The sequence below is a fragment of the Sander vitreus genome, chromosome 21, assembly GCF_031162955.1.
Source record: "Sander vitreus isolate 19-12246 chromosome 21, sanVit1, whole genome shotgun sequence".
NCBI classification, from domain to species: domain Eukaryota; kingdom Metazoa; phylum Chordata; class Actinopteri; order Perciformes; family Percidae; genus Sander; species Sander vitreus.
The window spans coordinates 5323280-5339760 of record NC_135875.1 but is presented as its reverse complement, the minus strand read 5'-3'; the positions used below and the strand labels follow the sequence as shown (position 1 = coordinate 5339760).

General features: G+C 41.7%; 1 protein-coding gene across 5 annotated transcripts in view; it reads right to left on the bottom strand.

The window, feature by feature from the left end:
- Positions 1 to 1855: 1855 nt before the first annotated feature.
- thrab (thyroid hormone receptor alpha b) overlaps positions 1856 to 16481 on the bottom strand; it is a 42756-nt gene continuing 28130 nt past the window's right edge. For all 5 annotated transcript variants that reach the window (XM_078278595.1, XM_078278598.1, XM_078278596.1 and 2 more), the window contains 3 exons: positions 11797 to 11943; positions 8650 to 8908; positions 1856 to 7156 (listed from right to left, as the gene is read on the bottom strand). In XM_078278595.1, the coding sequence (XP_078134721.1) occupies positions 6906 to 7156; positions 8650 to 8908; positions 11797 to 11943 (657 nt within the window). In that variant the 3' untranslated portion in view covers positions 1856 to 6905. The remainder of the gene's footprint in view (positions 7157 to 8649; positions 8909 to 11796; positions 11944 to 16481) is intronic.

Sequence of the window (16481 nt, the reverse complement as noted above, 5' to 3'; positions counted from 1 at the left end):
GTGTTTGCAAAGTCAAATCCTTTTTTCACGTCTCAAAAGCAGAGGTAATGGGTTAAGTAAACTTGCTCATGCTACATACATCCTACTGATGGACATCAACTACCCAGAATACTCTTTAAGGGTACATTAAGTTGGTCGCAGGATAAAAAAAATAAAGCTTCACACACATATTGCAGAAGGAGTGAATGTAGGGGCTTGTCTAAACCTTGGAATCTGTGGCCTTAAGGATCAACCCACTAAACAATGAGAGCATCGCATCGAGTAGACATACCCAAACTTCCAAACAACACACATATACATACACACACACACACACACACACACACACACCCACTTTCTGAGCAGTTCACAAAAAACAGCACATCTCGTAGAATCCTTTTTCTCCACAACATCCCCAGTACCCCTCCTACTTGTTCTCTGAGACCTGAACTACTATGAAAGTTACCGACCCTGAGGACCAGCCAGTCAGCTGGGCTAAAGGCCAGCTCACCCAGGCAGTCCTGGCCCTCACCCACACAAAGTAGCAGGGGCCTTTAGGTCACGTAAAGAACCAGGCCGAATTTGATTTCATAAGCAAGACTGGCTCGTTGTTTGTTACATTGAGCTAGTCTTTCGGAAGGAGCAGGAAGGAAATTGCATAGACATCTTTCTACTTGCATGTCTTCACAAACTCTACATTTGGCATTGGGGGTCCACCCTTGTTGAATGTGTCAACATGAGGGAATGAAACAGGATCATATCATCTATGGAGTTGTGGGCTTGGAGGCCCCCGCAAAGCCAGCCTTAAAACCCTCACTTTGCTTGTTGTGGTCAATTTGCTCGAGTAAGGGGTATCATCATAGACCAAAATTACTTTCAGCTTTAACCAATCAGAGCTGAAACCAAACAAAAAAAACTGTCATCATCTAAGACTGCATTTACACTTCACTTCTATGTCTGGGGGCAGATTGGATAGCTACTGGATCTCAAAGAATTAGAAATGTATCTAAGAGGCATTGAAGATGGATTGAAATCTGATTGTTCAAGTCAACTCGGGAGGTGGTTTCAGATGTATTTACGGTTTTAATGCATCTGAAATCTTTACTCCTCAAACGTATAACTACATCAGTAAGCTATCTATGGAAGTAGCCTTTGAAGCTTCAAGTTATTTTGGGAGTTACCAAACAGCTTCAGGTACATTACCACCACTCTCTTGACTGCAGTGGGGCTGACTTAGATTTGCATGTAGCCCACGAAAACCAAGACATGATGCATTTTGATTTTATCTGGATTCAAGACACTTTAAATGATAAGTGTAAATGGGGCCTCTCTACCAGTCCCTGTTGTAAACTGGACCAGGTTTATGACCTTGTAGCAAAAACTATGCTTGCAAGAGTTTTAGGCTGGATTCTGGGAGGCAGTGGTGGGCGAACAAATGAGGAAATCCATTTTGGCTTTTTCCAACTTTGATGTGGGTGTGTTGCAGCCACGCCATCTAACATTCACAACAAACAATAACCTGCCTACATTCTATTCATATGTCCCTCTCCCCACCTCCCACTTTACTCATTAAAACCACCTCACTTCCCTTCTAACCTTTAGCCACTGTGGCTGCTGGTAACACTCACATCAATAGTTTGGAATAATTGAAACTGATTCCATAGGTGAACAGACACACACACACACACACAACTATAGCCATTCATGTGTATATGAGGGATACAAATCTATCTCTCTGCAAACAACAGGAGGCACAGGGTTCATGATTAATGTCACGGGGCACATCTGAATATGGATCAGCATGCACATGTGAGAGAGTGCACACATACAAATGTATGAAGCATTATACATTACTTTGCTTTTGTTGCAATAAATCTCGAGTGTTGTATGTGTTTGTATTTACATCCTTGGTTATGGCCAAAAATAAAATGTAAATGAAACGAAAATAAAATCAAAACAGAAAACTTACAAAAATACATAGCATAGTATTGCACCTTGCAGATGGGCAATATACAGTATATTTTCAATGTTGTTGTTTGTTTGTAACGTCTATGTGACACCACTATCTTTTCTGCTGGTGTGTGGAAGTTGGGTTGTGGGTGCCGGGTTCAGGTCCAGCCCCCTCCTGTCAGCTACATTCAATACCATAAAACTCTCAGCCATTACAAAAGTCATCATCCCTCAGACACTGGGCCATTCACATTTTTAAGTTTACTGTCTGTAGACTGTGCCTTTAAGTTGGAGAAGTGCCCACATTAGCAGATGATCTCTAGCATCTCACAACCAAATAAGGGAGAGAGCAGAAAAGCTTTAGAGAAGAGTCCTTTTGTAACTTCTACTGATGCGTACACACAAGCACATATTATTTAATTTAACATATACATGGTTTTTTAATCTATAAATGCTAATCTCTGAACTTTCACATGTGCCTGTAAAATATGACTCCTCCCAAGTTCCTTTGAGTTTTGTGTTGTGTGAGGTATGACAAGATTATTTTTTTTCTTTTTCTTTTTTTTAGTATTTTCAGTTTCTGTTGCATTATTTTTTCCGATTTGTGTTTTTTTTTTTTTTTTCCAAAGTTGTATTTAATAAAAAAAGAAACAAAAATATAAAAAAGAAATTCCTGTTTTGTTGGTTGTAAATTCCTCCTGATAAAAGGGGACGGACAACTGGACAGACACACAGACAAACAGATCAGTTGGCTTATCAACACAAAGTATAGATGTGAAAAAGAAGTGAAATATTTTCGATGTTACACTGCACGCATGGTCAAAAAGTGACTACAGCTGTTTTTTTCCTTTTTTTTTTCACAAAGCAGTTTAAGCGTCAAAAAACAAACAGAAAAATAAGAAAACAATGATAAAATGAAACAAATCTCCAATATTTTTGTTCAGGAGTCTTTTTTTTTAAGTCATCTCTTTTCATTTTTTGTTTTGTAGATTCATAATCATTTCATATATCTTTTTTTCTTAATCTAAATCAGACTCAGACGGTAAAGCAGCATTATAACCCCTACTGTCACACACATATCCAGGCAGCTCACGAGAACAAAGGACCAATACGGTTTTTTTCTTCTCTTTTTCAGTTATTTTTACGAAGATGTGTTGGAATTCTAAACCTGCATCTCTGGAATGAGGGATCTCTTTCTGATCCTCACCATATGAAAGTTGGAGGTCATCCTTTTGGAGGGAGCTGAGGGGGGGGACATTTGGGGTTGTCAGCTGGCATGGGAGCAGGGGCTCATATGCGGTTGTTGTGTGGGAACTGAAGGGGAGACTGTACATATTCCTACAACACCGTCTCTCCTTCCCACAAGTGTTTGCTAACATTGTCTTTACAACCGGCCACATCACCCTTTCTCCTACCCATGTCAATGATGGCAGTGAGGGTTGAGTCCCTCAGCTTTTTGTCTCCTGTCCAACGCTTTCTTCTTCTCTCACATCCTCACAATCTTGCGTTCAAGTCTCTCGCTCCAATGGCTACTGCTTTGCCGTTCACATTCATTCGGTGGCGCCACTCTAAAAGGGCAGTTATGGCCAGCCTTGTCTCACAAGGGAGAGGCCTGGATCCCGTTTGGTGTCAATGATTCTGGGAAAAACTGGGGGCATCAGCGGTGAGTGGGTGCGATAGCTAGGGTGCATAGGGAAGAGGAGAGGGGGAGAGAAGATGACGGAAGGGAGGGCTCAGAATTTGAAATGTCTCTGGGCTGTGTCTATAGGAAGGATAATGGGAAAATGAGTAATACAGGGAGAATTAATAAGTGCTATACAGCCCTCTTACGCAGCGGTCTCTCTCCAACCCTGGTTGGGTTGGTTAAGGGGTGAGGGTCATGTGCTGACAATGGGTCAGGTTTGGGACTGAGCCCACTGCGACAATCAGCCTCTGTTAAACAGAGCCACCAAAACTCACCCCAAAATTAGTATCCCCCACCAAAACTCACCCCAAATGAGGTAAGTTTTGGTAGGGGAAACTAATGGGTAATCCAACAAGGGGTGTTGGTTAAAGTTTGAGAGTAAGGGGCTGAAGGGGGGACTGCTGCAGTAGTGCAAAAACTCCCACCAGCCTGGCTGGGTGGGGGCTGTTATAATGGTGGAAGGGTGCGATTTAGTCTGAGCTAGGCTCCAGTAAGGGCATTGTCATAGGCTAGAGTAGGGTAAGGCGGAGCGTGAGTGATGGATCTCCGAAAGTGGTGATGATGGTTGTGAAGGGCTTCTTCTTCTTCTTGGAGGTAGACCAGACTCCACCATTGCGCCCAAAGATGGTGTTCCAGTTCCTCTCTCCTCCCAGCTTTGCTCCAGATGTCAAAGCAGTGAGGCGTGGCCATCTGTGACAATTCCCCACGATCCCTGCCACGTTACTCTGCTTAGGTACTTCTCAGGGGTGCAGATTACCCATCCTGTACAAGCGCCCAGTATGAACTACTGCTTGGCATTGAATATAAAATAGATTTTCTCAGTCTCTCTTTTCTTTCATTCTCTTCTCGTAAGAGTGGTAAACCCAGTTAGACTAAGCTTGGCCCCAGAATTGGAATGGACAAAGTGGGCTTTCATAATCGAATCAACATTCTTGAATGGTCTTTTGGCAAGTACACTATGATATCTGCCATGGATATTTGTCGAGAGATATTACCGGTGTAGTGGTAAGCATTGGTAAAGTGCACGAGTCTAAAAGAAATGCCTCTTAAGAAGCTTAATTTCCGTTGAGAACATTCTACCTTTTTACGTCTAATGCACTGTCAATGCATTTATCAATATCCAATGGCAGCCATCATGAGTGTACTGTGGAAGATTGCCATGATGCAGAAGGAAACAGCCCTTTCTCTGCATGCTAATTCAACAGGCCCGGCCAACACAGGGTTTTCAGGTACTCTTTCAGGTCATCTATCCTCTTGCAACTTGCGTAAATGTGTGTCAGCTGGGCTGCACATCTACACTGTCCTTCGTCGCTTCTGTGAGTCCGTTTCTGTTTAGACAGGAACAGGTTAATCCAAATTTCAAAAGACAACACTTGGTCCCATATAACAAAAAGAGATAACCCGAATGTAATGGGTCCCATTCCCTGGAGTTGGTAAAACCTTCCGGGGGGATGGCTGGCCCTCCTGTCTTCAACCTCAACCAAGTGATAGCACTGAGGGTGTGTGTGTGTGTGTGTGTGTGTGTGTGTGTGTGTGTGTGTGTGTGTATATATAACGTGAGTGTTTTGTCTTTCCATGACTACAAGTGTGCACCAATTTAAATATTATGCACATTTGTGCGTTAACCTACACATGCGCCAACTTGGTGAATGGTGTATGTCTGTGTGTAGGCTGAGGGCAGCTGCCCTGTGTCCACAGAGGTGAGGTAGTGCCTGACACCACAGGGGCAGTATTGCTGCCCCAGCCTCAGGGTGTATCCACTTTGAGGTAAATGGTAGCCTTATTGGCATTTGCCTGCGCTCAGTGACGCCCATGGTTAAAAAAAGGCAAATGTGTATGGAAGCCTGGAGGGGCCACACTGAGCTGAGTCCACGAGGAGAGGACTCTGAACAAACCCTGCAGGTTAGGGCTGTATATATTGACACTGCTGTGCAGTGCATACAGTAAAATGAGGCATTCACGTTACTCTGAGGTGATGTTGTATGTTTTCATGTTTATGCTTTTATGTGTGTGTGAGAGAAAGACAGAGAGAGAGAGAAAGTGTGTGTGTGTGTGTGTGTGTGTGTGTATAAGATGAGCTTTGCCGTCTCGCTGGTGGTTGCTATTGAAAACCTGGCTGCATGTGGGAGATTTACTTCTGACCCTGGCTCTGACTCTACAGGCCAGCTATTACATCTGGTTTCCTCAATCTCTGATCCTCCCTCCTCTCCCCTCCCTTCTTTCTTTCTATGCAGTAACTCCTTGGAGAGAGAAGGGCTTAATTGTCATTAATAAGACGGTAGGCTTCTGGCACAAGCAGCACAGGCAATGTCAAGGCAAGTTTGCTCGTGTGTGTGTGTGTGTGTGTGTGTGTGTGTGTGTGTGTGTGTGTGTGCGTCACAGGAGCTGGTCCAATGACAAAACTGAAGGTAGATATGACCCATGTTCTGCAAATGTTTTCAAAGGTAGACAACACAATTTCATAAAACTGGAGTAGCCTTATATAAATATAGCACCGGTTTCACTGGGATCTAAGAAGAAGCTCCAAAAACAGCTGAAACGGCTCAGATTGAGTTGAGGAATTGATAAAAGACTAGGTCTGGTAGCAGCCATTACACACCAATGTATGCTTAAAGCATCTGCTGACATTTTAATGCGCAGTGTTTGCTGATTGCGTGTGCCTGCATGACTGTGAGCAATTATATGTCAATGATGTCCATATTTTCTGAATTACTGCCTTAACACTTATTCAGAAATAATACTGAAAGGTGCTGGCCAGCATCGGTAGCTGGAAACATGGGCTTCAAAAGGTGTGTTATTCTGTGGCCGATAAAAAAAAGAACCACGGGGGGGGGGGAACGGACCCCTGCAAAGAGCGCTGTTCTGAAAAACTGAGGTGGAACAGGCTGTGGCTGTGTGTGTGTGTGTGTGTGTGTGTGTTGTGTGTGTGTATCGGTGTATGTGTCTTGGTAAATGGCTACAGCTCTTACTAGATAAGACATTATGCTCAGACAGAAGGGCCCCCACACAAATCTCAAAACAGGGGTAAGTAAAAGGAGGAGAAAGAGGTGGAGGAGAGGGTGTTCGTAAAACAAAATCCTCTGTTTGCTTGACTCTCTTGTTCCTGGTGTGTTGTTTCCGTTATTGTTGGTTCCAGTTTTTTTAAACCACATCCTTTAAATGTGATGATGGAGAAATGCAAATTCCTGCCGAGAGGACTCTCCCTCCATCCTTCCCCTATAAAGATGATGGCCCTTCCCATCTCTCAGTTTGCCCCAACCTCCTCTTCCCTTTGCGTGGCAGCAACTGTGTTTCACACCTCCTGGTCCTCGAAGACCTCCAGGAAGAGCGGTGGGAAGAGTTCGTTGGGACACTCCACCTTCATGTGAAGGAAGCGACTGGCGTGGCACGCCCCGATCATCCGCAGGTCGGTCACCTTCATCAGGAGCTTCGGCCAGAAGTGAGGAATGTTGTGCTTGCGGTAGTTGATGTAGTGCTCAAACGCCAGCAGATAGGTCTCCTGGCACTTCTCGATCTTGTCCATGCAGGTCAGGCCCGAACGATCTGGTGGCAGGAAGAGTCGGTGTGGAGGAAAAGGAGGGAGGGAAAGAGCAAAGACAAGCAAGAGGGGGAGAAGAGAGGGAGGGGAAATGAGTGCATATGAAACCATTACCTAAATGTGATTCTGATTAAATGTCAACATTGTGGCAGGAGAATTTGACTGTCAGTCAGCTCAGTGAACACTTTCATGTGTTATTATGAACAAAATTACCTGTGGGAAACACTGTGTGGGCTTGTAGCATTTTTTAAATTCATATTTTCTGACTTTTTAGTAACCTGTGGATACCCATAATTACATTGTAAAATGTGCTGATGATACTGTGATTTTGAGCCTTCTCCACAGGGACATGGACCCTTCTGTGTACCACGATTTGAAAGACTCCATCAAGTGGTGTGACACTAACCATCTCATTCTAAATGTTACCAAAACACAGGAGATGGTCCTCGATCCGAGGCAAGTGACTGACGATGAGCCAGTGGTCAGCCAGACAGACAATCATTCAGGTGTCCTAGTGCAAATACTTAGGTGTCCACATTGACAACATTCTATGGTAGAAAACACACACTGATAACCTGTGCAATAGGGTGCAGCAGAGACTCTACTTTCTAAGGCGATTGAGGCTGTATGGAGTGAGTGAACAGCCAGATAATTCTGATGTTCTACCGGGCAATCCTGGAGAGGATCATTAGATATGGAATCACTGCATGGTTTGGTAACCTAACGGTGCAACAAAACAGCTATGAAGGTAATTAGGAAGAAATAACATGAGCCCATACAGAGCCTGTATGAGCAGGCAGTCATGAAGCAAGCAACACAAATCACTACAGACTCTCAAGATCCCCTCTTCTCTAAATACGAACCTCTGCAATCTGGAAGAAGACTCCATGTGCCAAAGTGTAAATCCAACCGCTTGAAGTTATCGTTTTGTTCCCATCATCGTGAAGCTGATGAATTCTAATGCTAAATCCTAGTGCAACAGAGCAATGTGCAATAAATACACATGCACTGTAATTCTTACAGGTTTATTTAAGCTGCAGTTTTGTCAATGTCAGATGTCTCTTAAGTTTCACGATGTTTTCATGCTGTTTTGTGATGTTTTATGTTTTATGTGAAGCATAAAGTTACTGTTACTGTCTGTCTGTCACCCCCAAAATTCTCATGTTAGAGTTTCTATGATGTACCAAGAGTTAAGGCCTCTAATCAGATTTAGGATGAGATTTAGATTTCCTCCTTCCAACACTGAATGTATGTGGACTTTAATCTTCAGGCCATAATTACATTCTGATTCATAATAGGCTACAATATGTACTGTGTAAAGCAGCGGGTAATGAATATGGACTGTCAGGGAATTGTGTCTTCAAGGGCAAAGAAGAATGAAAATTTACATTACACTAAGCTAAAGCTCCTAGACTACCAATGTTCTAAGCAGATAATTACACAGGCACTGTCATGCAGCTTTAAGTTTTAGAAAAGATATTCTTAAGTCAACAACAACCTGAGCTCATCAGCAGCACGGCCTGCAACAGCGCCACCTCCGTGTCGTCCAGGTTGAATTGTGCCAGGCTCTTGCCCAGATCGAAGATGGCGTCCGACACCACGCCCAGCCCGCCGTTCTTCAGCTGCTCGCGCTTCACAGCCATCTCCCCGCTCAGTGTCAGCGTCTCACTTTCTGGGTCGTAGCGCATGGCAGCCCGCAGTGACATGATCTCCATGCAGCAGCCCTTCAACAGGATGATCTGGTCTTCACAAGGTAGCTGGTGGAAAATGTTTTTTTATGTTTAATGCATGGTTATTGTTATTTCTAAACAACTGGCATATTAAACACATTTTAGCATTTAAAAGGAGAACATTGTGGTGGATGAATTTCACCAACGTGAACTTTAAACTAGAAAAAGCTTTTTTTCTATGAAAGAGTTTAAAGATAAAACTATTTAAAAAAAACATGTACTTTGGGAATAAATACCAAATAATTTTGAAATCAAAAAACAATTTACATTTTTCTTCTATTGTGCTAGATAGATGTTCAGAGTTTAAAGTACACTTTATGACAAATTGCTTATTACATTCAGGTTATTTTACAGGAAAAGTTATGCACAATCACTTAAAAAAATAAATGAAAATAAGCTATGTCCTCACAGCATTCACAACATTCAAAAAACAAGAACAATGTATTGTTGTGTAACTGGAGAGAATGGATTTCTTGATTTCTCAATCATTCATAAATTGAACATTTGCCATTTTTACACTTGACTTCAAATTGAGATGAATGTTTGGCATTATGACTGTAGATAGAGGGAGGAATCAGAAGCAGACTTAGGAAGGAAGGAGGAAAGGGACAGATGTGATAGAGAGGAAGGGACGGTAGGGGGAGAAAAAAGAAGATGGGTTGAAAAGAGGCAGACATGTTTTCCCACTGATGAACACAGATTATGACTAATACACCCTGATTTACATGGATATTAGAACCTCTGAGTTCAAACTCCATTTCATTAAATCTAAAGACTCTGGTGTGCTGAATTAAATCTCAACTTAATGTAAGCTTGTTTCTTTTTTCACTGCTCTTGATTGCTGAGCAGATTAATTGCCATTAATTGGCTTGATTTGTCTTGTAAATGTGTACCTGGAGGCATGCTTAATTTTTAGTGGCTCAATAAAAAGCTGGCTTTGTTTCTGTACATTCTTATCAGTAAATTACTGCAGTGGCACGGAGATATCTCATGGAGGCTACACAGGTTCCCTCTGCTGCTTTCATCAGATTAACGAGGCTTCTTTCAGAATATAATCTATTATATTGTGAATAAAAGATAACGTATTAATCTGATTATTGCTATAGTGTCTGGAATACAGAAACGATGCATCCTTATCTGCTGCTGTCTAGAATTAATAGAATATGCAGCAGCAGTATTCTAGTTTACACACTCATTTCAATAGTAGCATCCATCATAATAGTATAATTTATAGAATAACAGAACAATTGGAATGACTTTAAAATATGCTGATTAAAAAAAGTGATGACCTCTACTTTCAAAACTATGTGATTTATGTTCTCAAAAAACGGTAATGGATTACACGTACAACTTTTTCTCTCAGACTCTTACAGCTATTCTTTCTTTCCAACACTCACACACTGCACTAGTAGACAATAACTCATCGACCCTGATAATTATCCAATCTAAGTAAGGTCTCATTACAAGCATCAGGGACAAGAAACATGATTACATGTTGCTAATCAAGGCGGAGCGAACAGAACAGGAGCAGAAATGCCTCTCTGATTGTCACCAGCAAACAAGGCTGCTTGTTGTGGGTTTATTTCCCAAGCCAGACATACAGTGCGAGTGCTATAGCAACATGTAAATGATCCGCATATTCACCTGTGCTTTGTATTTTCTGATTAATTCAATTCAATTTATTTATAGTATCAAATCACAACAAGAGTTATCTCGAGACACTTTACAGATAGAGTAGGTCTAGACCACACTCTGTAATTTACAAAGCCCCAACTATTACAGTGATTGCCTCAAGAGCAATCATTAGCAGTAGCTATTGCGACAGTGGCGAGGAAAAACTCTATCAATCAAAAACCTCGGACAGACCCACTGATTACACTGCAAATATTTGGAAAATCTTACAGGCTTGAAAGTTGACGATTCGAATCGTCGGTCGGAGATCGCGACTGAGATTCGTTGAGCAGTCGTGTTTTTTTTCTTCCATTTCTGTCCCTAGAAGTAGCTGCAGAGTGAGCGCTCGTCGCTTTCACGCTGCTCTCTGGTACAGGCAGCTGCAGACTCAGACCCAGGGCGAGTCTGAGTGAGACTGAGGCAGCTTCGCCAAGTCAGGCTCTGAGATAACGTTCTTATCTCGCAGAAAGCTCACAGAAAGTTAATATATCGTCTCGGGCTTTTAGTTGATATCTAGTGTCTGCAAAGTGTCTACTTTATTACTTAAACGTCGCTGTCACCCTGAACATCCCGCCAAACCCCGTTCAAAAATCTGGCAGTTCAATAGCGTTGCTTGACACTCTATATAAAGAAAAGAAAAAACTAACAAATAGTCAAATATTCATATTGAACAACCAAATCTGATTTGACTGACAGAATTGTGTCCCAACCGGCAGCGGCAGATGGCTGGGGCAGGGTCTGTCCGAGGTTTCTGCCTGGAAAAGGGAGTTTTTCCTCACCACTGTCAGACCCTGTCTGGATCCTGAAGTCCTGAAATGCTTGCTCTAGGGGGGGAAATTGTTTGTGGTAAATTTGATTGTAAATTAGTTAAAAGTGTGGTCTAGACCTACTATCTGTAGTAGTGTCCTGAGATAACTCCTGTTGTGATTTGACACTATAAATAAATTGAAATGGAATAGAATTCTGAGTTGGGTACAGCCCTAATTAATCTTAAATGTGTTTTTGACGCTTTTTCCACAGTATTCTGTTAAGTTGTCAATATCGGTCGTAACTCTTGCACATGCTGTTGTGGTCCTCCTCAAACAGAGGAGCTGCCAACACTGCTAGACAAGTTGACCTCCTAAATCACACATTTTCTCTAACAACACGCACTCACAGGATGAGAGAAGCTCGGCTGTGTTATATTTCTTTGTATTTCTTGTCAGACTCCCACACTCGCCCCTCTGCTCCTCCAGACCACTTACATCAGAGAACATGGGCAGTTTTTTGGCAAAGTCGACGACACGGGTGATGGCAGGAGTGATGATCTTGGTGAACTCGCTGAAGGCCTCCAGGTCCACCTTGTCTCCGTCTGACGTGGGGGCAACCGGGGACTGGCCGATTTTTTCTGGCTGCATGGGAAGAAAAACAACAACATGGGTGGCTGATTAGAGCGCAGTTGAAAACTACATTAGCCATGAGCAAAGGAGCCAGATCTGAAAAGATCAGAACCGACAACAAACTGATCCTATTAATAAATATTGTGTGTATCAAAGTCTGATATAGCTTAACCTCTCTGCCATAGAGCTCTATTGTTGTCCAAAAACTATTAAAAACACATCAGTGAGCCACACTGTTGCACTGGGTGACATGTTCCTTCATCACCATAAACACAAACACTGTAGTTTATTTTGACTCAATCCCCCACACACACCGTCCTGCTGCAACAAATACTCACTAGAGCACCAAATGTGGATTAATCTGCTGCTGAAAATAGTCCCCAACAAATGCACTATTTCCTCCTGTTGGAGTGATGTTGGATAGAAACTACAGTGACCAGCTGTTTTAGGTACATTAGTATATTAGAACAAGCTACAGTTGAGAGTATGGGTGTGTTTTTAGAACTGAAGAGCACATAAGAATAAAATAACATTATAGAATAATCAGTATGAGTGGTGTGTGGCTAAGAGTAAAATTAAGTGGTATAGCCTTTTTTTTTGCTGCTTTCTATATAGCCTTTTTTTGCTGCTTTCTACAAAATGCTCACTTGCCTTGGGAGACAAATTAAACCAATTTATCAGATAAGGGCAACATACTGTGCTCTGTAAGAGGAATGGGACATGTCACCTGATGGATAGCGTTTACTTAGAGGAGGACTGTGGCAGGGACCTGCAGATCAGTAATACATATGTTTACAGAGTTGTGTTAATGGAGACTATGTGACAATGAAAAATATTGTTTCACGCTCCACTGAATAAAGCGCATGTCAAGACCGAAGTCATTTATTCTCAGCCGGGGCGAGGATAAAGGTATAGGAATAATCACCTCACACAATGAGCCATCAATCATAATCCAGAGGGAGAAGAATTCTGTGAATCCGTGCAAATTTAGCCAGTCCTTTGCTGTGCAGCTAAGCAAATACGGAACATTTAAATAGTCATAGTAATCACTTTGATGGACTGCAACTCTTGTCGTGTGAGAGCCCAAACAAAGCATTGGCTTCTGTGTTCGAGGTCAGCTGCATTTTTCCCTTTCAGTGCTGAGAAAATAGCTCTCTGGAGAGAGAAGACAGACAGAGAAGCTGAGGTTTAGAGCTGCTAAATGCACGCCGAGCGGAGAAGCTTAGAAACAAACCGCAAGACTCAGCTGTGCGTCACGAGACACGACTGTCACCTTTAAAACTCTTTTGGAGAAACACATTTTCTCACTTACCTTCAGTGGCATCGAACCACGAAAATGTGAGCTATCTGAGATTTCTGCATTAACCCCAATACACCGGAGGTGCTCACGGGACTGAGAAATGGCAATTTAAAAAATTCAACATCAGTATCTCTTTTCAGAATCTCTCAATAATCCACAGACCTCATTGTCAACACGTTTTCATAGGGACCATTTCTTCAGTAGAATAGAGTCTCACAGACACAGTGAGGTCTGTGGATTATCTGGGTTTATAGCTATAGTGCGTAGTTTCTGTCGCCCCCATGAGGAATTCTAAGTAATGACAACAAAACTGTTGGCACGTCCACATGATACCAGCCTTCCATGATTACGCCCCACCCCTCCTCCACGCAGTTACTAGTAGCCACGGCGGATAAAAAAAAACATGATGGACTCTTCAGAAGAGGTAATTATCTTCACTCGAGTTTCTGCGCACGAAAGTCGCCAGACAACACTATCTTTTCAACATAGCCATACTGAGAAATAAAATGAGAGAGTTGTGTGGAGCTGATAGTCTTAATTAGCTTTGTAGCAACTCATTTGGCAATGGCTTGAATGTAACAGACATTCATTAATATAAAAAAGTTACGCACTAAAGCTTTAATGGAGACACAGACTGGATGATTTAAATGTAAGCGGCAGAGGCTGATATTTCTAAACATGGCTGAATAAAATCAGAATTATCTGCATGGCTAGATACCACGGACGTAATGTGAGAAAATATGAAGGGTTCATTAGCAAAGTTAGATATATGTTTTTATTTATTTCCCCAAATTATGTAATTTTGTGTATGCAATCGTAAATTAATCAAATATCAAACTTTTTTTTGGAAAATAGTCAATAGCTTAATCTGGCAAAAATCATCTCTTCTCATTTTGAGATTAATATTTTTTACGCATGTTCCTTGTTTAATAAAGATTAATAATAGATACATCTTAATTTTCTTATGTTCTTGTGCACTTAAGGGAATGACAATCAAACTGCTGTTGATTTATCAATTTTAAGAATTAGCATATCGTTTTTGAATGTTACTTTTTTAATTTGGGTGAAATAACACTTAAAATTTAAGATAACAAATTTCCCTTTAAAGTGTTGCTAAGTGAGCATTATGCTGCAAGTAACTTTACTACTTTTGATGAAAAGGCCAGCAACTATGTCAATGATTTCATACAAAATGAAATGTCTCAATACTAGTGTTGCTGGAGCTCAAGCAATTACCAAAATGTGTGTAATGACGCACAGGCATATATTTTTGTTTGTGAAATGTTCTCCACATATTCATATGGGCTTTCTTATGGACTAATGAGATTTCCCTGCGACTGTTGATGTATGTTTATTTACTGCCTGGCCATCTGGGTGGTATCCAGGGAAAATACTTGGCTTAACCTGCAGAGCTGGCAAGGGATTCTGTGTTTGATGCTGTACAGGCTGGTTGGTCGGGGGAGCCAAAACATTGTGGGGGAATAGCGTGGGAATAGGTGAGCTTCAACTCTTGACCTTTTATCAGATGGATTATTCCTGGAAAGGTTTGTTCTAGTAGAGCTGGAGAATAGAAATCTTTTCATCTAGCTCAGAAGTTTTCAGCACTGTGCAATGAACTGTACACTTGATTCATGCTTTATGTAATTAAGACACATTTTAGATTATTAATAGTATGTGTTTTGTTTTACATTATAGAAAGAAGAAAACATCATTGATTGATGGATTGTTTATACAAATAACTAATGGTTACGGAGATTTCTGGCTTATTAATAGTATCATGTGTTTTGTTTTTGTTTTCTGAATAGCCGAGCAGAACATTTTACAACAGCCAGGTGAGCTGTCTCTTCGACCCAATGTTGCTCAGACCAACAGAAAATGCTCATGTTCATGAGCTATTAAAAAGAGGAGATGTGTGTGATTTGAAAAGCTGCCAGTAGAGTTTATGCTTCACTTGGCCTGGAAAAGTAAAACGGGGACTGACCTTTGCTCGCAAGATAGCAGTTGGATAGTTACATGCATATTAGAGTGAGGTAACAAATTTGCCTACATACTTAATCATTTGTATGATCATGTGTTTTGTAGTTGTGTCTCAAAGAAGAAATGCATGAACGCTGGTAAAAAAAAAGTAAATTTATTCCAGATGCACATAGAAAAAATTTATTATTTTTGCATCGTTTGGCATTTGAATCTATGAGGTGGGTTTGCAAATCTTCAGACTGTAAAGAAGATGGCATGATTTCAAGCAGAGGACAGTCCTTATAAATGCACTACATGGCCGGGTTGGCTCAGTGGGTAGAGCAGGCACACACATACTGAGAGGCTCATGTCTTAACGCAAAGGTCCAGGGTTTGAGTCCGACCTGTGACGATTTCCTGCATGTCTTCCCCCCTTTCTCACCTAGCTGTCCTATCCATTAAAGGTGGAAAAGCCCAAAAATTAATCATAAAAAAATAAATGCACTACATTACAACAAACTCACTGAATACGCTAATGATATCACTGCAAGTGCTCATTTGCATAGTAAGGGGCCAATTTTGCATATTACCTTAGTTAAATATGTGCAAATAGCACAGAAGCATATATATGCTATTTGCTTGGCAGTGCAGTTCGAGGTTAGTTTTTGTCTTATTTGTGCAGCCGCACAATCCTTTTGTGAATTTGCCTGTGGATCTCTTGTTTCCAGTTGCCTGACCACAGAGTGAGACAGAGAGATTATTGTGTAATTTTAATGCAGACCTACCCTGGAAATTTGAATTTGCTCAGCGAGTCACTCTGGCATTGAGTAATGATGCTCATTAACTATACTCTGGTAGCTGAGCTGCACCAATCATATCGGTGTATCTGATATAGGCGGGCCAGAGGTGAGCTAAACAGATGACGACAGTTTAATCTACCAGTTAGCTCCGCTGGTAGCTAAGGGTATGGGGCTCTGTATACGTCACCCCGTGTATTGTTGTGATTGGTCGTAGTGTTATCCAATTGCGTGCAGTGAGATTTTCAAATGCATGCTTGGTGCCGCCTCTCGAGTTGGGCCATTTTCATTATTCAATGCCAGACCCTTAATCTTTCGGATTTGGGTCTGGATTTCCAGGCTAATGCAGACCAGAATGTTCTTACAGATCTGGAGGCTCAGCCAAATAATACAATGGGCAACACTCATGAGTGAAGCAGGTTTCAATAATGTGAGTTTTCTAGGAACATGACAGTGAATGGAGTCAAATGTCCTGCCCACCTACAGGTAGTAGTCTCG